Source organism: Barbatula barbatula (genome assembly GCF_947034865.1).
Source record: "Barbatula barbatula genome assembly, chromosome: 17".
Classification (NCBI taxonomy): Eukaryota; Metazoa; Chordata; class Actinopteri; order Cypriniformes; family Nemacheilidae; genus Barbatula; species Barbatula barbatula.
In genome coordinates, this window is record NC_136780.1 from 2459671 (window position 1) to 2487420 (window position 27750).

Consider the following 27750-nt stretch of genomic DNA (forward strand, 5'->3'; position numbering starts at 1 on the left):
ATAAAAAAGACTCTTTGGCTATTCATAGATCATGCTGTAATGGAAAACCCAGGTAATGTTTCATAACCCTATATACTGCCACTATGCAGAGATCTAGAATTATTTGTCATTTTAGGCTGTAAGACTTGGAATTGATAGATAGACAGACAGATGAGAGACAGACAGATAGATAGACAGACAGATGAGAGACAGACAGATAGATAGACAGACAGATAGATGAGAGACAGACAGATAGATAGATAGATAGACAGACATACAGATGACAGACGAGAGACAGGCAGACAGATGAGAGACAGATAGACAGATGACAGACAGACAGGCAGACAGACAGACAGATGAGAGACAGACAGACAGATGAGAGACAGGCAGACAGATGACAGACAGGCAGGCAGACAGATGAGAGACGAGAGACAGGCAGACAGATGAGAGACAGGCAGACAGATGAGAGACAGACAGACAGGTTTTGTTTTGTCATAACTACTACCTGTCAACAGGAGGCGTGTGTCATCAATTTATAGTCTAACCTTTAAATGAACCCACTGTACGCGAGCAACGCGACGCAACAAAACGCGCGTACACACGCGTCGCGTCCCCGCTGTTCTTTTACCTGCGATTGTTCCGATGCGTCGGACGGACGCCTTTAGGAGGACGTTGCGTCGCGTCGTAAACTTAACGAGTTAATAACTTCTTCAACGCGTTTATAATGGGCACCCGCACATCCGAACGCAACTACGCGTGCTTTTTATTTAGCCTGCGGAGAGCTGGCGATGCAAATGGGGGTGTGAGCGAAGTTAAAGGCGGAAGTTAAAGTTGTCACGAGCATCTGTCGCTCGATCTCATACATCGCTCGCTCGGACCCCTGCTCTCGGACCCCGGACGCCTCTCGACGCGTTGAAGAAGTTGTTCTGGTGCGCGTAAATCCCACTGAGACAGATGAGCTCGTTTTACGGAGATAAAGCGGCGTTGGGGCTGGCGGAGGAGCTGAGTCAGGTGAACTGCCAGGATGAGCTGGAGTTTGCAGATCTCTTTGAATATGGATTTTCTGAGGGACATCAAGGTTTGTTTTTATGTGACTTGCGTAAGATGCGCTTTGAAGGTTATAATGTTGCAGTTTAACTTCCTGTGGTGTTTGGATAGTGGAGGGCAAACTGTATCATTTGCCAATTGAAAAGAACGCTTTCTATCTCTTTACGTTATAGCCTAGATACTGTAACTAACGTCGTCTGTTTTATTAAGAATGTGTTCATTTCAGATGTGTCTGAAGTTTGCATTTTACCTCCACAAAATGGTTGAACTTTTGGTGCTACGTATTACTTCACCCACATTTCTTAGAGTTAAAGAGCTTGCAAACTCATTTTGTTTATTTCATAATTTAGTATTGTTTTGTAGTTCGTGGCGTGCACAGTGTAGTATGTCAATATTCTGTGTATTGGTGTACAAATGTGCAGTATACTACAAAGCATGCGACGTGGAATAAACTATAAAACATTCAAAATTGTAATGTAAATAAACATCTTTAATTCTGAAATGAATGCTGCTTATTGGTTTAAACATACAGGGGTCATTTGGTCAAAACTTTAGTTGCGTCACATACTATAATAAGCCGTATGCATATTATACCGCCCAATACAACCCTTCACTTCGCAAATCTCTTTGGATTGACCTTTTGGGTGTGCTCACATACTTTGTTTCTGTATTGTTTGTTTGTCTAGATGAGCCAAGTATCTCCTCGCACAAAGACCTCAACTCTCCTCCCAGCCTTTCCTATCACCTGGAGGAAGCCCCGCCTTACGGCATCAAGCCTTGTGTGCCCACCTACTTGGAGGTCGGAGCTGAGGGTCTCTCTGGTTTCGAGCAGCTGGACGCAAAAAGCTACCTGGAGCAGGCCGGCACCCACAGCCACGCCCTGAGCCCCAGGATCGAAATTACCCCTTCCCGTGAGCACTATAGTCATGGTCGAGAATCCCTCCAGAACCATCTCGTGAACATCAGCCCCAGTCCTGGGCTCACTGTGCCGGGTCACGATCCCTCAGCTTACCGAGAGCCACAGTGCCTGAGTCCCGCCAGCAGCAACTCATCCACCTCCTGGCACTCGGAGAACCTCTCGCCCTGGGCGTCGCCCTGCGTATCGCCCAGCAACACTCAGGCAGCGGGGGAACTTTGCCCGCGACTCCAGGGCGTCCATACGGGTTCTCCTCGTACAAGTCCGGGAACCTCCCCCCGTACCAGCCTGGCTGAGGACGGCTCCGTTGGGCCGCGCTCTCCTTCTCCCAGGCCCGGGTCACGTTCCACCTCCCCCCTATGCAAACGCACCTACGAGATGTACAGAAACCCCAACCTGGTGCCAGGGTCCCGCTCGCGGAGCCCGTCGCCACACGGCGGCCACGATGAGCATCACGGTGGCCATTATGGTCTGAACCACCTGTCCGGTGCCCTGAATGGGTTCGGAGTTGGGCAGGCAAGCTCCATTCCTCCCAAAATTGTGAAGACCAGTCAGCAGGCCTATCCTTTGTACACAGAGAACCACACTGAGAGCTACCTGGTGTCTTGTGACCAGGACGTAAAAACCAAACCTGGTTCTGAACCTTTCTTTGTAATTCCACAAATCTGGCCTAAACAGCTGGTGCCTGGGATATGCAGGTAAATGTCATTCCCAAGGTTTCTTTATGTTCTACAAAACGACCTGCTTTCTAATGCCATAAATCAGATAGGTGCATCCATTGAACGTGATATTGGTCTGTCATCTCTTCCAGCATCCCTGTGACGTCTCTGCCTCCACTGGAGTGGCCGCTACCCAAACGCACCGATCAGTACGAGATGCACATCGAGGTTCAGCCCAAACCCCACCACAGAGCCCATTACGAAACCGAGGGCAGCAGAGGGGCGGTTAAAGCCCCCACTGGAGGTCACCCGGTGGTCCAGGTGGGCGTTGCTTTCTTACAGTCTAATCTGGTTAGGCTTGCTGGTGAAGTTATTTCCCGATCGCTATGGTTATTTTGCCCCTGGGCAGGGTTATACAAATGGCCAGCTGGGACCATCCTTGTAGAAATGAACAAGCTATTGACTAGTTGTATTTGGTAACTTTTACTAATGCTTAGACTTCGATTTAGGGTTTTTCCATCTAGTTGTGCTATGAACATGAAAAGTACCCAAGATCTGGCGTCATGTTGAAAAGATGTATGACTAACAAGCCAACAATTTTCAACTGGTTTTCAACGAATAAAACATATCTCTAACGGTGTACACTTAAATTAAGGGTAAGTATTAAAATGGTTCTGGGGCACTCAATATCACGAAGACCGGGACTAATAAAACCACCTAGCAACCATTTAGAAGAAAATGTTTTTAAAATAAATTTGAATGCTTATTTAATCATTTTTAAACATGTAGACAAACTCTGCCATGGACCGGTAATTGTACATAAAAAAATACAAATATTTATTGAATTAATTTATTATAATAATGAATGGTTTTATTAATATTATTACTATTATTTTAAATATGTGCTGCATTTATTACTAATAGTAATAAATAATTTTAATTATATTATTTGAAATATTTATTGCATTTACTTGTCATAATAATACATTTTATTTATATTATTATAAAAACATCTATTGCATTTATTTATAATAATAATAATAATAATAATAAATGGCATTAATATGATTAATTATAGTATTAAATACATATTTATTAAGAGAGGGTCTTTTTTGTCTGCCGAAAGAACCAAGACACTTACTGTACACCAAAGACTCAGTTGCCTGTCCATTTCATTTTAATGTTGTTTTTGGGGAACAGCTGAAATATCAGCGAGATCTCAAAACAAGAGGTCGCTCAGTCTTATCATTTCGTGAATGTTACTGTCGTTTGATTTGCGTTGTGGTCGCTTTAAGGAACTCTTCAGGAAGTTGTGTTCACCGAGAGATTTTACAGATGCTGTAATGGCAGCTGTTTTGTATAGACTCGTGATTTTGCTCTGTTTGTTTACCACTTGAAGTTTGATGTTTCCCGGGCTACAGTTTATGTGAAAGCCCTGGTGTTGCTTTTTGCTCGCTTAGTGTAAACCATCTTTAATGATCCTTCCTACCAGCGTCCTTCCGATGTCAACTCTCTGCTATAGATCGCAGACTGCCTTGGGAAAGCCAAAACCTTTAATGCTTTCCATTCCCTGGCATTTGCTGTGGTCAGCGCAGCCCCTCTCTGGACGCGGAGCTACTCGGGACGGGGATAAATGTCCCGCTTCTTCCTGTACTTTTCTTTTCCGACCTCACGAATGACTCACCGGTTGCCATGGCAATCAGGTTCTCAGATGGCGCATGGAAACCGCCGTGTTTACACAGTTCGTGAGGCCCAGCTCTTCTACCTGATTCACTCACCTGCTTCTTAAAGAGACACAGCAGACATTTAGAGGTTTCACGAACAAAGGTGATATTCATAACGGTTTGCGAAAGAATGCAAAACGATAATGAGTTAACCCTAAAATGAACATTTTACTCTCATGTTGTTCTGCAGAACAGAGAAATGTAAAAACCAAACAGCATTGGCCCCCATTGACTTCAATTTAATGGACACAAAACCACATTTCTTAAAATATATATTTTTGAATTGCACAGAAGGAAGACTTTGGATCAAATATGGATATTGGATCAAATACGTTTAAAAACTGAAAATGATCATATTCATCATATTCTTTTTGGTAGAAAGCATCATTGCAACTTCTAAAAATGAATAGTCAGGTTTTACTTGACATAAAACACATGTTATTGCAAACAATATTGTGACATCTCAATATTGTACAGCTGCGATATTTCAGTAATTTTGAAATATTGCGCAGCCCCATTTCTGAACCTCTATCTGCGGGTTCATTTTCTCCGAAAAAACTAACGAGAAGCAAAAAATGAAGCCTCATTTGGCCGTCCATTCAATCTCTAAAATCTTAATTCTACGAAAGAAAATCACATGTCGACCAAAACGTACAGATTCGGCCCACTTATATGATGCAGGATTTGAAATGCTCACACTTGTCCCTCTTGCTGTGCTTTTGAGCTGGGTGTAAATTTAGCTGCATCTTCATGCTTTGTGGTTTCTGCACGCTTCCTTCCCATGTGTACATTCTGCTTTTTTCGAGCATGCATCTATTTGTTACTTGCGTTTCTGCATTAAATAGCTGCAATACCTTTTTGTGGTCCTTTTGCTTGCTATGCACACTACATTGATAAACAAGATCTTTGTTAAAATAAAAATGAATTTGTAACATCCAGTCCAATGTTTGTACAAAAAGTAAAAAGCCAGTATTTAAATTTCTTTCAAATAATCCAATCTTTCAAAGATACCTGTCAGTCGCTTAATCCTGTGGTACACTTAATTTTTTATGTGTACGCGTACAGCCGATCGTAAAAGCCTTTCTAAGTATACTTCCTTCGAATTATACGCATGCACACATGTTATGACTCATGCACAATACAACATATTGCAATACCTCTCCAGGCCCACATTTATAGATATAAATAACTAGATACCACACTAAAGCGCTCCTGGCACATAGATGTGCCTGCCATCTTGGAACGGTCCACTAGCGTCGCTCACAGTAAAATAAAATGCCATGGGTGCGAAAACCACAGGGATTTAAATTCCCCAGAAATGAGATAACCTGTTTTTTTACACAACAAAAAATATGTTTTCATAATCATTCACAGTCAGCTTTATTATGACTGTTATTGGACCTGTTCGCACCGTTCGGATGCGTCGGACAAACTACGTAGAGCGGCCCGTAGAGCTCAGTGAGAGGTTTTCTTCTACTACCATAAATTGACGCCTCCAGGACACTGTTACCACCTGATGGTTAACCTAATTACTGCAAGAAATGAAATGTGTATGCGCGTATTATTCTGATGACGAAATGCGCACTGTAGGCTGTCCCTCGCATACACACAAAAAGGAAGTTGTAGTTACACTTCGGGCTATATCCTGTACATAGATCCGATCAGATGCTCTCTTGAATGAGAATGCCCCGCCCTCTCATTCCACATGCCATTGACTAGCAAAGAATTGCAGCTTCCAGTTGAAGATGACTTGGATCCTAGTTTTTAATCCTGATTTATCACTACTGTGCCCTTAAGCAAGACATTCATGGCCATGTTAAGGGACAACCCCTACAATGACTTTATAGTAATTTGGTTGTATGTAGATGTTAAGATAAATGGATGTAGTAGCCTCATGGCCATCACAAATAATCAATTCTATGGTTTAAATGCACAGTCTCTCTTTAATTGAAGGCTCTTTCATGATTCTGAGCAAGCCTGATAATACTTGTTTGGTTTTTCAGCATATCTATCCTGCAGTATCTACAACACAATGACAAGGCCCTAGTTGTTTTTCTCATTGGCAATGCCACGCTTTGCATATGAAAATGTGACCCATTTGCGTCTGTGTTGAGCAGGATTTGAATTATTAACCTTCATCACAGAAATGCAGACAGGAAAGTAAGATACATGCGAGCAATTTCGGGTTCATCTACATGCGCAAATGCCCTTTCTGAGCTTGAATTTAAGCTAATTTCAATTTCGTTGTGCCGGGGCTTTGGTGATAAACCACATTTTCAGTGTAGATATCCCTCAGGGCTAAATTCCCATAATGCCACGCTAAACTCATTCAGGGTTTGTACTGAAATTGAAATGTATCTTCCGCGATCAATCAGTTGGCGCTGAAAGGACCCATAGGCCACAGACCCCTCCACGTGAGTGACTGATGGTTTTTCCGGAAGCGTCTTGAGAGACGAATCGGTGAAGAGAAAATGTTTGCAGACTCTGAGCCTGACTGCACACACCCTGCTGGCCTGTTTTCAAGGTTTCTGGAGATGCTAATGTTTCCAGCGGCATGTCTACTTTATGTGCCCAAACAGGAAAGTTGCTAAAATGGTTGTTTTGTTAGCACAAAACTGTACAAACCTTGTTCTCCATTCAAGGGCGAGGAAAGATCTCTGAATATTGTGACTACCTGTGTATTTTGTTATATTCTGTCTAGTTTAAAATTCTGGATGATAGGGGGTTGCTACGGTGTTGCTAAGGTGGTTGTTTTATTGTTTGTTCACTGATACAAATGAAAAGAGTCCACTGATAAATACGTAACTTTCTGAGCTCTTCTTATGGCTCAGGTTTGTCTATTAATGTACTGTAGTTCAATAAGTTATTTTTCTTATCTTAACCAGACATGTTATGTGCATAACACAACCACAAAGCCAACTGATGCAGTCTGAAACATTTGACTCGCTGTCGCCATCTCTGTTTAAAACACACAATTGCAGGTCATTTTATTCATTTTTCTTTAAGTGGGTTAAAGTGAATTTGATCTTACTGACATTACTTTTGTGGTTTAAAATAAACGAAAACATTTTGCTATCCTTTTTTTTATCAAAATTGAATTGTTTCATAAAACGAAAAGTCACGAATAACAAGTCAGGGAAACTATATACTGCATAACAGATGCCATTGAAACTGTCCATCTTTAATCTCTTATTTGTTTATGTGTATAGCTCCGTGGATACAGGGGCAAGGAACCTCTAGGCCTTCAGATTTTCATTGGCACGGCGGATGAGCGGATCCTGAAGCCACACGCTTTCTACCAGGTCCATCGCATTACCGGGAAAACCGTCACCACCACCAGCTACGAGAAGATCATCAACGGCACCAAAGTCCTGGAAATCCCTTTAGAGCCAAAGAATAACATGAAAGCGATGTGAGTAAAGTGGGGAACTGAACAGTGTTTTGTAACCTATACAGAAAATCCAGAGTCTGGAAGTTGAAACATATTTGATATGCTTTAACATTATGGGCCATATCGGGTAATACAAATTAAGGCGGATATATTATAGCGGTTAAATCATAAATAATTTCCTCAGTACAGCGCCGTGGTTCTGTCGTGATCATTCACTTATGGCTATTAGCAAAGCAATGTTGATGTAGGTCAAGTATGTAGATACAGTATTTATATATGTGTATATTATAGGAACAAAAGCATACTGTTTGAATCAGAGTGCTTCCTCTCTTGAGACCTGATAGACTTGTGGCTATTAAAACCATTTTTCTGGGTTGCTCTGGAAGAACATCTATAATTAGTTTATTAAGAAAAGTTTGTAGGTTAAAGAATCGTGAACTAGTTTAATGTAGGCTCGGTACACGACTTTAAAGAGTTAAAAGAGAACTAATGGTGACCTTGTTTCTGTAGTGAATGTTTTCAAATAAAAGCAGTTGTCCACTTTTTGCTTTTTGTTTAAGGAAGTTTATTTTAATATTTGGATACTATATATCAGTTATCGGGTTCCAATGTTAAAGAATTATCGGTTATCGGCCTTCATTTTCAAATCAGTACATCCCTAAAATGAAAAGTAGGCTCATTATAAACTACTCAAGGGTTGCCATTTGTTAATGCCATTTTATTTTACATTTGCATAATATATTTGCATAAAGCATCCACCTATTTGATTAAATATTGTTTAGGTGACTGATCTAATCTAAACATTAGAACAGATACGTCCAAAATTGCCAGTCAGAATTGGTTGATTATAATAGTTTGTGTTGCAAACCTGTTTTTAATAATGTAACATTTATTTGTCAAATTAAAGACTTTTAATTAAAGATTCTTAGGGCGTATTTGGGTGAGGCGGGGGGGCGTCCTTGGCTGATCACATGCTTTTTTGAGATTTTGAATGATACGTCTCTACTCTCACAGAATCGATTGTGCCGGGATTCTGAAGCTCCGGAACGCTGACATCGAGCTGCGCAAGGGGGAGACGGATATTGGCCGGAAAAACACCCGTGTTCGACTGGTGTTTCGTGTTCACATCCCGCAGCAAGGAGGCCAAACCGTGTCTCTCCAGCTGGCTTCGCATCCCATTGAGTGCTGTGAGTACATTCAGAGATTCAGATTCAAGATATTGTGTTCCTGTAGCTCAGTTGGTTGAGCATTGCATTAGCCACACAAGGTTGTGAGTTTGATTGGCTGGTAAATATACTAATGAAAAAAAACACGTATTCTGTTGAATGCATTTTAACTAGCTTTGGATAAAAGCGTCTGTCAAATGCATAAAAATTAAAACAATTGTTCAGTTGTTGGCTAGTGCTTAAAGTCGACATGCAACTCATTTAGTTGCTGTCTTTATTGTGAACGATTCATAAGCTGTTCAAATAAATGTAAGCAATACCAACTTTTTAAGTTTGTTGACCAAGCATTTAGAGGAACCAGACAGGTTTAGTGACTAACAGAATAATTGCAATACTTTTGTAAAGAGGTTTTCTCTTGCATGAAGTTCGATGTCCTGTCATGAATTCAGATGCTTCTGGTTAGTTAGCCTCCTCCGCAGTTATTTTTTATTATAAACCAGACATAAGTAAGCAAATTGAAAATGAGCTTAATAGACAACTGTCTAAGCCCTGTGTCTGTACTATGACATTACATCTTGTGTATTTAGAGACTCGCGTCAAACAATCGGTTCTCGATTAGAACACTAATATTAAAGACTATCCGTAAACGATTCATCTTCTTTAGGTCACTCTCATCGGCCTTTATTACAGTTACTAAAGCGGAAATTAAATCACAGTTGTTAGGAGATAAGTTTCATGCACGATGTTAATAACATGACAAATGTAATCTCCTTGTAAAACAGGATTTCATGGTCACTTAACCTAAAGTCAATAAAGCCGTCATTTAATATGCCGGATCATACGTCTGTTTGTTGACCCTGAGCAGAGTCAGTTTGGCTAAAGCAAGCAAATATTGTACGTTAAAGGCCTATTCAATTTCAGTGTAAATCCCAAAACAAATTTTTAATTAATTCACAGAATTTCCCAAGTATAAGTTGTATTATTCCTGTATGTATCATTTTTTTTCGCAGAAGAAGATATTTTGAAGAAAGTTGTTAAACAAACAGTGACGGGACCTATTCACTTGCATTGTTCATACAAAATATATTTTTTGGTGTTCTGCGAAAAAAAAAGTAATTCAGGTTTGAAATGACAAAAGTGTGAGTAAATGAGGACAACATAAAAATGTTTGGGTCTACTATGCCTTTTATTTCATTCATACAGAAATGTGAACTCTATAACTTCTAATAATCATAATTATATCATGTTTAGGTGTCTATTTAGGACAAAATGAACTATGTAACCAAACGTTGTTCCTCTTTGACCCTGTAGCCCAGAGATCAGCTCACGAGCTGCCCATGGTGGAGAAACAGGACATGGACTCCTGTTCTGTCCTCGGAGGTCAGCAGATGATTCTCACCGGACAGAACTTCAGCGCAGATTCAAAGGTTATCTTCACAGAGAAGACTCACGGTAAGCTTTGAGTGGATTTTAGAGAGACTAAGATGATTAAGATTGTTTGACAGGAATGAATCACAATCTAAGAAACCTGACTAAAAGCGGTGCGATCTCGGTTTGTATCCTGCTGAGGTTTCTTCATGAAATGATGTCTGCGTGACCAGAGCTACACTATTGCCATCTACAGTTATTCAAAAGGTTAAAGGTTAGAAAAAGGTTAAATAAAAAAGCGTATTTTTAACTCGCAGAAAAGAAAAATCACAGACCTTTTTCTTATCTCATTGATTTAGGTGTGTTTAAATTGAAACGCTTGGAAAAGTGTTGCGCCTCAAGAGAAATAGAGTCAGAAATCTCATTCGAGTTCTCAACAATGTCTCAAACTGAGCTCAACATGAACTCGAGCATTTCTTTTCCAATTTACCGTAAAAATCCAGATTATTTTACACCTTTATACTCTGTGTATTTTAACAATTGTCCTATGCGTTTCTGTTTTATTTCTCCTGAGTCATTTTAAGAGAAACATCTTAAACTAAGTTGATACTTGCATGAAATAACTCAAACAAATATCCCGAGCTATAAAGGAGCAACAACATGTTAGATTATATCCTTTAGTCCGGCATATTTGTTTCTAGCACTAATAATATAAACATATATTTAATATATTTATTTCAGAGCTTCTATGGCATTAAAGGAACAGTTCACCCCAAAATGTAAATCCTGTCATCATTTGCTCACCCTCGAGTTGTTTTAAGTCTGTATAATTGTATTTGTTCTGATGAGCACAGAGAAAGATATTTGGAAGAACGCTTGTAACCAAACCGTTCTTGGTCACAATTGACTACCACAGTAGGAAAAATGACAATGATAGTCACAAGTACCCCAGAACTGTTCAAAAATGTCGTCTTTTGTGTTCAACAGAACAAAGAAATATATAGAGACATTTTCCTACTATGATAGTAGTCAATGGTGACCAAGAACGGTTTGGATAAAACGGTTCTTCCAATCATCTTTCTTTGTGTTCAACAGAACAAAGACATTTATACAGACCTGAAACAACTCGGAGGTCATTTTTGGGTGAACTGTCCCTTTATGCTGTTAAAATGACTTCTTTTTCACAAGTGTACGGATCACAACCTGTAACCCATTCACACACAGTACATGAGCTGCTATATTTAGTATATCTTTTTTGCGCTTATTGTTGTTTTCTGACTCGCTCACAAATCCACCCATTAACAATTTGCATTATTTTTGAGATAAGAGGCCTCGCTTCACCATCACCCGTGTGTTATTTCAGCTCACGGCCGTGCTTCTTTTGTTTTCAGCGGCAGACACATAAAGCAACTCGCATCAGGCCGCTCTTCACGCAAAGCAACTCTTGTGTTTTGTCATAATCGCTTGAAAATAATGCACAGTGCTCCAAAATCAACAGGATGTTTTCTCTTTCTGTTTTTGAGTCATTCTTTTTACCGACGCTATATGAATATGTGCTGAAGTTCAACAACCACCAGAGCTTCACAACAATGACGCTATTGTCGCGGACACGCACAAACTGTAGCTTTGCGAATGACCTGCAGCAGACCCTTTCATTTGAATTATGAACTTAAATAATCCATTTCACTCGCGTTGGAATATGAAGTTTACGTTTTGTTAGGATGCTGATCTACGCAAAATCCGACTTTACGGCTTCATGTTTAATTCGGTCAGTTTACGAAATCGAAGTGGTTTGATTGTTTCTTTCGGCCTTGAGTTTTGCCGAAGTCTTTCAGATCTTCGATGGGTTGGCTTCCATAAAAACTGTGAAGTTCTAGGCATCGTAATTGCTTTTGCATGTCGCTGACAGATTTACGAGAAGCGCGTCGACTGGATGTGTGTGGAGGGATGGTTGTGAATGTGTTGTTGCCTGCAGGTGTCATTGTTATGTCTCTCCCACACATCGTGTTCTTTCATGCGTGCTGAGGGGCAGATGAACTGTGTGTGTGCGGTGACGGCTCTCTCCCATTGACAGGCTCTTCTGATGCGGACAGGTGGCAACTGGCAGTTTTGCTTGCATAACATCCTCTCACAGCTGTGCGACTATCAAAGTCCTTGTTGCTGCTTTTTTATAACTTTGTTTTTATTTTATCGTCGGTTTCCTCCACATTTTGTTGGTTTCTCTATACTGTCTGTTTTACGGTTGGATTTTGTTTGTTTTGCTGAAATGCCCGGCTCGGTTTATTGATCCATGAGGTGCTTTATGCGTTTGCCAGGTTTGCATGTCCCAGTCATAGTGTTTAGTCTCTCAGTTTTGCTCTGACTCATATTTGTTCTTGTTTTGATGTTGGGGTTTCATAACTCTTCATTTCTGCCCATCACTTACACATTTACAGATGTGTTTATTTATATTTGGTGCACTATGTGGACACCAAAGGATGCTAAATAATGCTGGAAACTATATGACGTTACTTATGAGAAAGCATGCAGAATCTTTGGTAATACTTTGGTAATCAACGTGTTTACATTAAAAAACCATTATAAGCGTTTTATTGCATTAAAAATGTAATTAAACAATTAAACTAAACTGTATACCTTGACTTGAATGCATTATAAGTTGCTTTAGATGAAAGCGATTACCAAATGTACACAAATGTGAAATTTTAAATGACTTGTTTTTCTTCTGCAATTCTGCTCTGAATGAGGAACAGAAGGGAAATTGCATTTGTTTTGTAGTGTTTCTTTCCTTGAAAGGGTGTCCTGGAGCAGTTTGACTGTGAAATCTCTCAGAAATGGGAGACAGCTGTCTTTGGCAAGAGTTTCGTTGGCTCTAACTGACTGTTTTCTACTCTCAAATCCTCTATTCCCAATTTTCTGAAAAAGCCAAACCCCGTGGGATTTAGATGAATGCGCTTCGGAACAAACTGGAAACGGACAGAACGGCCAAGGAAGAAGCTCTCGCCACCTGTCGCGGGTGAAATGGAGGAGTTTGATCATAAAACAGCTTTAAGACGCTGGCAGCACGCGTGGAATCCCCCTCTCTGGTGCTGACTCATTTCAGCCTCATGGGTCTCATTTTCAGCCCGATGAGGGGTTTCCCACACGCTGCCGAGATACGATGCTAAATCGTTCCTTGTTTCATGACTAATTCAGCGGGAATGTTATGTGTTATGTTCAGCTTGAAGATGATTTTTGTGTTGTTTTCTTGGATTACTAGGAGCTTTGACTTTTGTTTTGTGTGCATTCATGGATGTTCCGTTGAAATTGCTCTTGTAGTAAAAGTAACTCATTCATGTTTTAAAGGAGTAGTTCAACTTCATCTGAAAATTCTGTCATTCGCACGCCCTCTTGTCTTTTCAAACCAGCGTGACTTTCTTTCTTCTGCACAACGCAAAAGAAATTTTGAAAAAAGTTGGTAACAGAACAGCACCTCGCCTATTCACTTCTATTGTAACCAATGCAAGTGAATATTCTTCAAAATATCTTCTTTTGTGTTCTACGGACGATTTGAAATGACAGTAGTTTGAAGGTGAACTACTCCTTTAATAATCTTAGCTCAAATCTGAGCACATTTTGAGTGTTATAGCTCAAGATTAAACACAGGTTGCTCTTTTCTTTTTCTCAGGAGAACCATCCGACCTTCGAAAAGGCTCCATATACTCTCGCTGTTCTCCAGACAAAACATTTGAGATATAGAGAGGTCTATGTCTTGCGTGCACTTTTATCAAGTCTTGACTTTAACAATGGATGGACATATAGTGTGCTTTGACTGTCCTGTTTGTGGATGTGGGCGTGGTTAGAGATGCAATCGTGCAGTTTCTATTGTGTGGGAACCAGTCAGTAGGCGACCCCTTTGACCTATGGCAGTGACAGATGAACTCCGGCGTTATCGCCCACTTTTACCTGTCAAAACAAAGCTGAAGAGTTGAGTCATCGTGAAGGGGGAAGAAGCCGTGTGTGCCAACTAGAAGGTCAAAACAGTAGAATGATGGGGAACAACAGTCTGTTGGCCAAACCTGTATTTCCCCAAACTGCTTTGAGTCTTTTGCACGTACTCATACGTCAAGTATAAAGAATGTACCAGTTTAAATAAGCGTGCTGTGACGTATGAAAGTAGAGGCATTCCTTTAAAGGCATAGTTCACACAAAAATACAAATTCTACCATTTATTTATCATCATGTGATTGCAGGAACACAAAAGAAGATATTTTGAGAAATGTGTCAGTGGTTTTATGTCCATGCAATGGAAGTCAATCGGGGTCAATGATATTTAGTTATCAACATTTTAAAATGTTGTTCTGCAGAAGAAAGCCAAGCAGGTTTAAAATGACAGGAGGATGAATAAATGATGAAAGATTTTTCATTTTTGAGTGAATCACATTGTTTGTTAATACTTAGATCAATTCTTAACGTTTGCTTAAACATGGCGAGAACGAAATTAAACCGCTGTAATGTGAAGATAAAGGGATAGTTCACCTTTAAATAAAAATTCTGTCATCACTACTCGCCATCAAAATGTTCCACACCTGTGAACAGAAAGGAAGATATTTGAAAGAATGTCAGTAACTGAGCAGATCTCAGCCCCCATTTACTGCCATAGTGGGGAAAATAAAAACTATGGGAGTAAATGGGGGATGAGATCTGTGTGGTTACTGACATTCTTCCAAATATCTTCCTTTGTGTTTAGCAGAACAAAAACATTTTAACATATCTGGAACGATCTGAGGGTGAGGACAGATTTTTCATTTTTCGGTGAACAATCACTCTAAGTAAACTATCGGAGTGCATTAAATGGAGGGGTTCAGAGATGATTTTGTATGCAAACCCTAGAAACGAGTTGGCATCCGGTTCCATCGCCCCAAAATCCATGGGATCTTAATGGGTTTTTGGTAAAACGCCTGAAATAAGGTCTGTAGCCAACAGATTAAAACGTGAATATTGTTAAAGGTTTTTTCACATAAAACACACCAGTTATAACTCGCTTGTGATTTTAAAATAACCTTTATTGTGTCTTTAAAACGGCGGTGGCTAAAAGCGACTACTTCCATTGGCGTGGACGTTAGACGTCATCTCGCACATAAACTGTACTAATTTGTACTAATAAATTGGAAACATGGGCACAAATGTCTAAAATCATTGTTGGGAATTCATTCACGGAGTAATTACTTACCAGGGTTTTTTGTTTAGTTTTTAGAAAGGCTTGATGGTGGTGATGTTGATATCGAGCGATAGTTTAGTCTGTTAATATCATCACGTTAACTTTTTGCGTCTGCAGATTTTGTTTAGGCTTCAAAAATAGAAAATATTGTGTTAATCTGTAAAGATGATCTTGATAGGCAAAACGTGTAAACATCATGAACATTTGTCAGTCACATATCTTATTTTTGTGATCTTCCAAAAGTCATTTTCGAAAAACGCGTAGGCACTTGCTTAAAGGGTTAGCCTACAGTAATACTTCGTCTCTCTTTTTTCTTTTAAAATTAAAAAATGTTTTATAAAAAAAGAATGTACTATAAATCACTTTGGATTAAAGCTTCTGTCAAATGCATAAATAAAAAAATATGAAGCACCTAAATTATACAAATAAGTAATATCTGTCTTTGCAGATGGACAACAAATTTGGGAATTGGAAGCCTCAGTGGACAAAGATAAAAGTCAGGCAGTAAGTAACTTCTTGTAAAAATCGAGATTCTCTCTACTTCCTTTTTGTTTATAAAAGCAGCCAATGAAATGTGTTTTGTTCACAGAGCATGCTGTTCATCGAGGTGCCTCCGTACAGAGACCCGTCTATTTGCCATCCTTCTAAAGTGAACTTCTACGTAATAAATGGAAAGCGGAAGCGCAGTCAACCTCAGCATTTCACCTACACGCCTCTTCCAGGTATTTGTGCTACTGTACCTTTAAGACTCCTGTGTCTACTAAAACATGATCATAAGTCAAAGTGCTTTGTTTTTTGGAAATGGTCGCATCTGCAAGTCTTTAAGGTCACAAAAAATCTTGCTTTTCCATCATATGTGCCAGCTTTAAAATCTAAACATGTCCACACTTTGAATTTCCCTTCACAGTCATTTCCTCGTTTTTCTTTTCACAGCTCCATCTATTAAGACCGAGCCGGTGGATGACTACGAGTCCAGGCAGGTGAGATACTCCATGTCCCAGATGATGGGGGTGTCTCCCCAGTCGTACTATAGCCCACGCGGGATCATCGCCCCTGACAACGGCCTGGTGCCCGCCCTCGTCCCCTGCCAGCAGGTTCGCCTGGGCATCTCTCCTCCGGACCACCGCTTCCAGCAGCAAAGCCCTGTAATCTACCCCCGTCCTTCGAAGGCCATGGCGGGCAGTCCGTCTATTGTATACTCTCAGACGGGAGGCTCTATGATGCCCGACTCTCATCGCTCCGTTCTGGTGCACACAGGCACCCCGGCCCAGTCCTCCCACCTGGGTGGCCCGCATCCCACCAACCAGCATCCTTCCATCATCCAGTTCTCTCCCACCAACCACCACCTGCTCAGAGGAGGAGACCCTCCCGCACCACCGCCTCCAGAACATCAGCACATCATTTATTGCGAGGGCTATAACCAAGCTGTTGGAACCAGCCGCTCCCCTGCCCCTGCGCAGGCAACTCAGCACGCTGACAATTACCCAACGGTCATTCAGCAACAGCCGTTCGTTCAGCGGGTGGCCAAAGACAGATCGCCGCCTCTCCAGGTGGAGTCTCCGAGATGTTCCTCCGCGGAAGAGCAGGGAAACAGCGCTCCTGGAAGAGTCACTGTGAAGCAGGAGAACCTGGATCAGGCGTATCTTGATGACGGTAAGAAAAAGTGCTGCTTTAGCACACCAGTCTATAAGTAACAAGTTTTTTTTTCGATTATATTATATATTTCTTTTATATTTAATATATATGTATATTATATACTTTTATCATGTCCATGCATTTAGCAGATGTTTTAAACCTTAACCCTCATGTCCTGTTTGGAGTCTGTAGGACCCCAGACCCTCTTTAAATAATGAAAAACTCTTAACTATGTAAAATCATTTCTTAAAATGCGTTCTTCATTTAATGATACTGTTTTTGATGTCCACTCACATGAATAGCACAAACATGTGAAGTGATGACCTCCGTATTCAATGTAAATGAAGATGCTTTGAATCTGTTTGGTACCTGAGGTCAATGGAAAACACTTGTTTAGTATTTAGTTGCTTTTCTGAAACAACAACGATGAAGTTAAGTAAATCTCAACAGAACATGAGAATCAAAGGTTTCAAGCAAGGTTTCGAGTCATTTTCTTTATCACGTTAAGACTGCATTCAGACAATGGCAGGAAGAGTTTCATTGTCATGTTTTTCCCTGTCACTCACTATAGGTTCACTATAGTTACATTTACATTTAGGCATTTGGCAGACGCTTTTATCCAAAGCCATCCTATACAGAGTAACGTTGACTATACTATTAGTTATCACAAATGTACAATTGTTTGTGTACAGCAACTTTGTCACATATGTTTTTTGTTTGTCATGGTTCAAACAATGTATAGACATTAGTATGCAGTTAGAGAAACCAAGCGTGTATATAGTAAAGAAACTGAGACCGTATACATCTATAGAAAGTTAACGCTAAGGTTACTGATTTGGGCATACGTGAGATATTTTTAGACACGCACCCAAATCATAATCCACACCAACACATACAGTGCGTCTTAAGTGTTATGAACTGAAACATTTTTGTGGATCGTTTCTGTTCAGTCTGCTCTTTTTATTGTCTTTAACTACAGCTGTCGTAAGTGTTTTTGTTTGGCAATGGCAATTGGAGACTGTGTTCTGTCGATTGTGGCACTAAACAACACAACCAGATGATATTTTCAACTCCTTATGTGGCCGAATCTGTGCTGGTTTGTATTGGCCGCCTCCAGTTTTCCACGTGTTTTCCCTCCAGCTAGTGCCGTAAGCGTGACGTCAGTGAGAAAAGCGTCTATGTGTAGGTTTCGGGAATCTTAAAGAAAACAAAAAAGGTTTTATCTACTGTAGTCAAATGAAATTTCAAAAACTTTAAGGCTCAGAATGTCATGGAACCTTGTAATTCCAAGGCGGTGATTTATAATAGAGATCTTAAGTGGTTAATACAAATGGTTATCGATCAGTTTTATTGCAGTAAAACCCTTTTTGGGACTGGGACATTAGAGAGGATGTGTATTATATAAAGCTGGATGAGTCGAAGATGGATTCTGTAAGCTTGGCTTTTGTGTATAATCTTTCCATTGCACAGGAACAGTAAAACAGGAATGAATTAGCTATGATGGAGCGTGTGTTTTTAATTAGAGTCTAGAAAACACAGTCAAGTTGTAATGTCACGGTTGGCAAAATGATGACAAACAAAGACGTGAGATTTCACAGTCACTTTCAAGGGGACACATTCTCTCGTGTCTTCACTATGCCACATCTCTCGTCCTTTTATCTGACAAGGAAACGGGTGCTTTTTCAGCCCTGTGCATAAAAATGGAAAGGATAACGAAGCGGCTCCAACATTTCTTGGACATGTTGATACTGTTATGATTCGCAAAAAAAGTGCCATGGCAACCCATTGTCAGAAAGCGCCGGGGAAAGCCGTTTTGTTTGTTATACTTGGCAAGGGCTTTCGCCTTGGCCCCGAGCCCCCCAATACTGCAGGGGAACACGCTTTTTTCCACGGGCGCGCTCTTGCCAATCTGGAGAACAGAAGTCTATTCGCAGCTGGTGCAGAAAAGCGCCGTGATCGAACAAGATACTGATGGGTGGGAGTCTGCAGGAAAAGGAAAGGGCCATGTTGGATGGAAAAACTGAAGCGGGTGGGATAGGGAGCCAGAGATGGAATTACTTCTGGATAGTCTAATAGGGTTTCCCTGAGTAAACAGCAACGCCATAACCGTGGCCACGTTAATAGTGCGTTTCTATGAGATGCTTGAGTCCTGTAAGCTTTGATGTTTTTAATAACAAGGTACTGGTATAGAAGCTCTAATGAATCCAAGTTGCCGTGCTTTTCATATACAAGAATTTCTGGCCATTAGAGTTTAACACCGCTCTTGTAAGCTCATAAAAATGATAGAGTATTCCCTCATTAGGGAAACGATGTATGAAGACTACCTTAAAAATTCTGGGGTGTTTCAGCTCATGGTTGGGTTTAAATATAGACTAAATGCGTATATTAGTATATCTGTTGCATTATACAGCACCAGTCAAAAGTTTGGAAACTCTTGACTGAAATTATTTTTATTGATATAAAAAAAATTTTTCATCTCAAGGTGTGTACTTAGTTATATTTTATCTACAAAATTAATTTCAAATATTTGTGCCAACATATTCATTTCTTTCATTAGAAAACCTAAATATTAGAGCCGTTTCAGCGTTGACAACATGAACAAGGCCCAAAGCTAACTTCCGGTAGACCGCAGAGTCAATAACTGTTGTTTTAATTTAATACAATTAATATACAATAATATATTAATATAAATTAATTGGAAAATGAATTATAACCAAACACATACAGGACGTTAACTTCAAGCCAGGCATGTGTGTGTCTGATGAAACCATCTATAAAAAAGTCTTTGGAAATGGATGACACCAAATAAAGAAGAAAAACTAAATAGATTCTGTAAATCGATGGAAAGTCTTTCAGTCCTCCAAAAGAGACCTTAAGAAGCTGAAAGATAAAATGCCATGTGTCCTAACAAAAGGATCTCACCTTTGAAGATGCTAAAATGCACCAGTTTTGATTTATTTGAGATGCTTTTAGACAAACAATAATTCCCACAGCTACAATTGTCCTACTCCATAGTTCTGATGGGTTTACTATTAATCTAAAAGGTGGAAAAATATGAACGAAGAATGACACGGAAGTGTGTTGGCAAACTTTTGACTGGTACTTTTAAACCCAAATTGTTGCTTAATTCTGTAGTTATTTCTTTTTTTTGCAAGACGTTTTCTTACCGCTTCTCGTCCTATTAAGATCAATAACTACTTTATATATACAGTGATTAGTTACGAGATTCCGCAGAAATGGTTTCTGTGCCACTCAATAGCAGTTGGTCCCAGGTCACTGAGAACAGGAAACATGACCACTTCAAAAAGTCCTGTTGCAGAGGTGTAAAGGTGTACTGATCCACCCACCAACATCTCATCGTTCGCTGTTATCGACTCCTTCACACTCGGCGAGTTGTAAGATGAGTCACACACAAGTTTATCTTGCTCAGAATTTCGATGGTGGCTCTCGAAGGGGTATCATGGTTTCTGCGGTCGGCTTTCTGTAAAGAAACTGTACCTCCATCCATCGCGTTATGAGCATACATTTTTTGCATTTCTCAAGAAAGGTAGGCAAAAGGCCAGACGGGACCGGGATTTAAGATCTTGTATACCATCAGAAGTAAAACTCATATAATTATAAGTCTCTATCGTAGTGCAGGTTCTTAAATGCACAGCTTTCCCTTAACCATGGATTGTGGGTCATCTCCACTTTGACTCAAGTGTTGTTCTTGAGATAAACGGCCAGACTGGTCTTAAATTGTGAGGGCTTTCATTTGGCCGAACTTCCTTTTTGCTGAACTGGCTCAGCTTAGATTGACTTCCCAGACTGGAACCGAAGCCCGAGGCAACGGGAGTTCTTCCAGCTGGAGAAGGCAACAGGAATAATTTAGATAGAGCACGTAAGCTTGCACATTAGTTTCAGATCACTTGCATTCAGCTTTGGATGCCGTATGTGCCAAACCGTTGGATTGTTGGCTGTGAAAACGGTGTCCTGATAACATTTAGCTTTGTTCTTTGAAAGCTGGGTTTGAAATACGCAACATCTGTTGAGGTGCAGAGTCCAAAATCTGTCTTCATTTATTCACCCTGGTGTTGTTCAAAACCTTTATATATGACTCTTTGGTGTGTGAAACAAAAGAACAACGTTTTAATAACGGTCTCAGCCCATACAATGGAAGTCAACGGGGGTTGTTTGGTTGCCAACGCTGTTGTGTTCTGAAGAAGAAAGAAAGTCATACATTGAGTCATTTGACATTGAGTTGAGCGGGTGTTTTTGAGTGAACTCTTCAAAGATGTTTCTGAGAAAGCGAGAGTTTTAAAGACGTTTTGTTCGGTTTCAGACGGCAAAGCACAGACTCGTCTGTTTCGTACACTGTACTTTATTCCTCTCACTAGTCCGGCCAGCAGCCACCACACATTCACACGCGTACGCATGTCTGTTCACTTTCTACACGAGAAGGTATAATCTACCCTACAGGAATATTCCCGACCCGATTGTATTTGTTCTTTTACTTAAGGGTTTACTTTATTTATGAATTAGGTTTAAATAAGTTCCCCTCTCAAACACACACATGGGGGATGTGCAGACTGAGTCGACCACTGTCTTGGTGTCTGCGAATGGCTTGTAAACAAGCTCTCCCATTGGCCAAGACCGTTAAAGCCAGACACTCACCTTTTGTACAGGCCGGTCTGGGCACTTCCTTTAGACCGTCTGCGCGTGCCAACCCTTCATGAGTTTTCCTGTGGACGCTCTGTACCTGTATACTCGGCTATCTATGCATAGTATTCACGTGATCTTTTGATTTTTAAATAAACAGTTCACCCAAAAACTGTAAATTCGTGCACTCACCCTCTTGTCATTTCAAACCTGCATTACTTTATTTCTACTGCAGAACACAGGAGGAGATATTTTGAACGAATGTTGGTAACAACATTGAACTCTATTGTATGGACACAAAACATTTCTCAAAATATCTTCTTTTGTGTTCCACAGGAGAAAGAGTCATGGACAGGTTTTGAATCACATGAAGGTGAATAAATGTTTTTTTTATTGTGAATGCTCCTTTAAGTTTTTGTTTTAGTTGCACTTATAATATGTGTTCTGCTGAGGGATTTACGATTGATTTTCTAAGCAGTCAGATTAAAAGTAGCACTTTTACCACCATTAAAGGTAAGACCCGGGCCGTATATAAATAACAGAAGGTGGTAGAATCTTACAGTAAGCAACCACTTTGAAACACCCTAGCAACCGCTTAGCAGCACACTAAATAACACTCAGAGCACCATAGCAACCAGCTTGGCGTTCACCCACGAGACTATAATAATCGTGGAAGTGATTTTTGCATGAGCACCACCCACGTTTTCTTAAGAGAATGCAAAAATTGCGTTTCTTACTGTGTTTACATGTAGTAAAATCCAGCTTCCCTGCTGTTCAGATGAAACGTGCTGTTAGGTAAGAGGGACGGCGGCTAATATTCAGTGTTTCACTTGTCTGATAGAGACAAGCTGCTATCCGTATCCTGCTGCTACCAGTTGATCTCTCTCTCATCTGTTCTTCATTAGATGTCATCTGTATTGAGCTCTCATACTTAATGTTGTGCGATTTAGACCCGCAAGGCTTTTTTAACCACATCTGTACTTGTATGCATGTAATGTTTGTATAAGCTTGTTTATTTAGAAAAGTAGTATTTGATGGAGCTTTATTAAAGAAAAGGTCGATAAAAATGACCCAAAGCAACTTAATAAAATTAAATAAGCTAAATAAAGACAATTTATACATTCAAATGTTAAAAAGTTATGTAAATGTTGATACATATACTTTTTTATATTATATACATTTATGTGTCTGTGTAAATATAAATATTATATAAATTAATGTAATTTAATGAATATTCATATATATATATATATATATATAATAGTTATTTTATAATTTTTGTAATTGTATTTAAATATTAAATAAATTGTTAACCGAACACAGACCGGAAGTTCACTTCAGGTCACGCGAGTACGTCCGATGAAACCGTCTATACTGTATATTGTTTGCTTCTGTGCCCTTTCTCTTCTGACACAATAACATATTCAAAAGGGAAATGAGTTAAACATGAAGTTCCTCCTTTCAACACAACCTATTACCACAACAAACACCGTTTGTCAAACAGGATCAGTTTACTTCATCTTATTCTATGTCGCATTATTAGTATCCGTGTTTTGTTATGCATGCATTTTACTCCATTTTGCACGACCTGTGAATTTGTACCGTTTGATACGTCGTGGTTTTGCACTTCAAAAAGAGCGTTTGGGGTCATTGCCGCCGTCATGTACTCTAATCCGTTGCATTATTCATAGTTAGCCGTCTGATCTAGGTTGTGCTGTTTGGTTCTACTCCCATTATGGCCCTTTAAAGGGTGAATGTCTATATTTTGTATAAAATGTATGTGACTATTAATAATTCAGTCCAACATTGCCCAGCGGCATCAGCGGCATCATGGCAACATGGCTTATTATTTCAAGTTCTCAGAAAACTCACATCGCCGTTTGTTATTCCAGCGTGTTGTCGTGTTGCGTTGTCTGTAGTTCTTGTCTGTGTTTGCAGGCCGAAGTGTCTTACGCTGATAAACACGTGACGTTGAGATGTTAAGGATGTGGCCTATCAGGTCTGACCGCATAATATTGCTGTGGAGTTATTCACAGTTAGCGCGCAGGAGGTTCGAGTGCAGTTCACCAGCTATATAAATCAAACTGACAGGTCAATCGAGTGTCTTTTTTCATAGTGAATTTTGATTCGTGTATGATTTTCAATATAAGCATTTATACTTTTTTGTTTTAATTGAATGGTTTCTTCTATACCAGCTTAACCTGGATAAAGTTAACATTAGTTTGTGACTAAGAATCCAAATGTACTACGGTATTGTTTTTTATTCTGTACTTAACTCAACTATACTTATTCAATATGAAAAACCTCAAGGCATTTGTGATGTCCATCTTAACCAAACTTTGGATCTGATCAACATTTTTGGCATTGCCGTAGTTTGACCTAACAGTGATAATCATCATTTTGATCCACAGTTAAACCACTCAAAGCTGAATTTTAAACACAGGTGTCTGACTACATTCAAGTGATTTGAATGACCTCCGACTTTTGTTCATGTCTGAGCTGTGGCTGGAGATAGTTTGGTGTTTTGTGATTTGTTTGACAGTCCCACGCATCCTGCAGCTATTCTTAGATTCAAGAGACAGTAAAAGTTTCCATTTATGCCCCCATGTATTTGTAAAGAAACAACAGGAAGTGATGTCTTCTATCAGAACATCTGTTCTGCCCATGCAAAGCTGCTTCCGTTCCCCCTACTGGACACTTGCTGCAACGACATGTGAAATCTTTAAAAGGGAACTCTCATTTAGCAGCTCTTTTTATCCTCTTACAAATAGAAGTTTAAATATTATTTCAAATATGAATTACTTTTTTCTTTTTTATACAACATTATCATATCAAATGAGTTGTGATTATGATGATGTCATTTTTATATCAAATCGACTGAAACATAACTCATATAAAGATCAAATTCATATATTAAGAGTATATTTATTTCAACATTTTACTGCGTTTACATACATCTATCATGTCAGATCGTAATACAAAACTGTCAAGTTTCACATATATAAACGTTTAAACATGGGTTTTCTGCTTTAAAATGATATCTGTTGTAAAAAGACAAATTTGTTTTCTTTTTACATTACTAAAAGGAAAAGTTCACCTCAAAATCTAAATTGTGTTCTTTTTTAATCACCCACATTATGTTCAACAATAAATCCTTTATTACATGTAGTATTTATTACAGATAAGACAAAGAGGACATTTGAACCTGTATGCTGATATAAACATATAGCAACATATATTATATGCAAAATAACAATGTGTATATTTAAGTTTCCCTTCAGTTTTAGTTGCTCATAAACAAATCTTCTTTTCTAAATGTCTTCTCTTCTTTTCTTTAGTGAATGAGATCATAAGGAAGGATCTGACAGGAGTGCATGGCAGAGGTCAGACATAAAGGAAAACCCGCGTCAGAAAGAGAGCGGGACCTCTTAAGCGTTTGTATTGTGACGGTCCTCAGTCCGTCTTTGAGCATCGTCCATCCGAAGGGCCTTTTGGATTCCTGATTAAACTAGATCAAGAACCACATGAAACCAGACATCCATCTCAGACAATTGCAGAAACGACCACGTGATGATGTGCAAAATGCTATTGAATTTCCCAGCTGTTATTTGAATGTTGAAAGTTGATCTCGTATGTCAAAGAGCCTTCATAAACAGTTGAAGTCAATTTTTTCCCTCTTTCAGGCTTTTTCCAAAGACTTTTGACTCGCATGAATGAACTCGCTCAATTCAACGTATGCGGAGCAATAACCTCATCTTCTGTAAGACCAAATCTGAACCATTACTGTCCGTCAGAAGTCGAGAAACGTGCAGTTTGCATATACTTTTGAAAGGAAGGAAGATGTACGGATCATTGTAGCACTGCTAATTTTTCATAAGAATAGGTTATTAATAATTGATGAGGGAAACACAAAGGTCAAATTTTCATTTATACATATTTGATATTGCCAAATGCGCCATTATTGAACGGGACGACGTATGCACTTCTCGTATTTTTATTTTGTTTTAGCATTTTTTATCATGTAGTCGTAGAGCAAATACAGCTGATTCAGAAAAGCCAAAGAAGTTACTTTTTATTTGCCATCAAAAGAAAAGACTGACCAGTCGGCTTCTGTGCCTTTACATACAATACTGTAATTATACCTAAACAAAGAGCTGACCAAAAATGAATGGAAAATAACATGTCAGAGCCCATAATGCCTTGCACTACATTTAGGTTCTGACGCCTTTTTGCCATTCTAGAAATACATGGTCTTTATCGTTCCATATTGCATACCTAAAGTCTCGTCCTTATCAGTTCCATCTGTTCTCTTATAAAAGAAAATGCAGATTTTCCGTCCTCTGTATTTCAGTTCTGTGTCATTGATGTTTTATAACCACAACAGCTTTGCTTTTATTATGCACATATATACAGTATGTGTTTTTTTGTGTAAATGTTAAAGATTTAAAATATGAAAATCTTTTTCGTGTTTTTATACAGAAGATACCCTCTCTGTATGTCTTTGGATTTGTGTACATGCTCTGTTAATCCAATTGTTTTCAACAAAAAACAAACAAATATGAATGGGGAATATTTTCAAACGTAACCCTGCCCACTTAAAATGCTTAATGTATTTGCAATTTTGGCTAAATTATTCAGAGCGGCATTAATTAATAATTCATTTGTAAGTATTATTGAAAATGTCTCTTTATTCTTTTAAAGAACATTGTAAAAATGATGCTTATGTTTCCATAGAGCCATTCTTTCAATGTACAGTGGGCGTAGCCATAAGAATTATTTACAGAATGTAAACCTTTTATCATTATTGTAAATAGATTGCCTTAAAAGTGTATAGTATGTTTCTATCGTTTGTATTTTTTTAGTATCATTTAGTCTTAATTGGGGGAGAATATTTATATGAACTGAATCAGTTGTTCTCTTGCCATTTTAATATCTTATTATCAAGGCTCTGGGAATATATGAAATGCCAAAGCATCTGCCTGTAGACAAATTGCATTTAACTTTTTTTATATTAATATAAGATTGTCAATACCAAAAGAGAGACCAATTCTATTTTTAATTCCTCAGCGTATCATGAATGAATTCAAGTTTTTTTTTATTTTATCATGGCTTAAGCATGTCTAACATCATTTGGACATGTTTATGTTGTTTGTCAAAAAAGTAACAAAGTAAGCTGAGGAAATGAGCAATAAAAATGAAAGATTTAAAGGAAGTTTCATGTGGTTTGCTTTGTTTTATGTCAGTTGTTCTCAAACTGTGATTTGTACAGTACGTAGTGATTGTTTAATTATTATTGAGAGTAATATGACAACAGACGAAGCACAATTACAATACAAAATATAAATAATACAAACGTAAAAACAATAATAATAAAAGGCGGAACAAAACAAGACAAGGGTATATAAATAAATAAACAAAATGAAACGAAATCAAAGGAAAAAATGGAATGGCTTACAAATTTCAGTTGTTTTTAAAGCCGCCTTATTCTTAGTTAGACAAGTAAGGCTTTATTTCAATAAGTAAAACATAACACATGTTTTTTGACTTGACAATGAACATTTGTGAATATACAATTTGTTAACCAAGATAAGAAAATTAAGTATCTTTTGCTATTTTGTGAATGTCCTTTTTTCTGAATGAGAAAGCCAAACAAAACAGTACGTAGTGATTTATTATTATTAGTATTTTTATTCAAGAAATGTCTTACAAAAGTAAACATACATATCTTAGAATCCAGAACATTTCTGAAATACATATAATGAACAAATGAAGTAAATTTTACACCATCATAAAAAATATATGTATATAAATTAATAGGGTACAGAAATATCATGGCACATGAAAGATCTCATTTTTCAAAAAAGATGTACATTTTCCATTATCAATTGTTCTTAGTGATTTGATTAAATCTTTTACTTCACATATGAAACCTTTGTTTGTGAAAGAAAAATTCTGCCACAAGGATAAGGAAGTTCACAGTAGATTCTAAAGATTTGTTTGGGTTTACAAAAAGACAGTTGCGCTTACATC

General features: G+C 38.8%; 1 protein-coding gene across 2 annotated transcripts; it reads left to right on the forward strand.

Annotated features, from left to right (window-relative positions):
* The first annotated feature begins 561 nt into the window (after window positions 1-561).
* Window positions 562-26930, forward strand: nfatc2a (nuclear factor of activated T cells 2a). 2 transcript variants are annotated; one of them, XM_079478162.1, is made up of 11 exons: window positions 562-1057; window positions 1713-2640; window positions 2754-2922; window positions 7535-7737; window positions 8731-8903; window positions 10194-10334; window positions 15896-15951; window positions 16037-16169; window positions 16381-17100; window positions 22057-22093; window positions 25059-26907. In XM_079478162.1, exons 1-10 carry the CDS (start codon window positions 934-936, stop codon window positions 22080-22082), a joined length of 2673 nt encoding a protein of 890 aa, XP_079334288.1. In that variant the 5' UTR covers window positions 562-933; the 3' UTR covers window positions 22083-22093; window positions 25059-26907. The 2 variants fall into 2 exon arrangements, with proteins under 2 accessions (XP_079334288.1, XP_079334287.1); XM_079478161.1 differs by lacking the exon at window positions 22057-22093 and having other exon boundaries at window positions 25059-26930.
* Window positions 26931-27750: the final 820 nt, after the last annotated feature.

Coding starts and splice junctions, on each gene's coding strand:
- nfatc2a (XM_079478161.1), top strand. CDS start 934: ATGAGCTCGTTTTACGGAGATAAAGCGGCGTTGGGGCTGGCGGAGGAG. Junction 2,641..2,753: donor CTGGTGCCTGGGATATGCAG/GTAAATGTCATT, acceptor CATCTCTTCCAG/CATCCCTGTGACGTCTCTGC. Junction 10,335..15,895: donor CTTCACAGAGAAGACTCACG/GTAAGCTTTGAG, acceptor CTGTCTTTGCAG/ATGGACAACAAATTTGGGAA.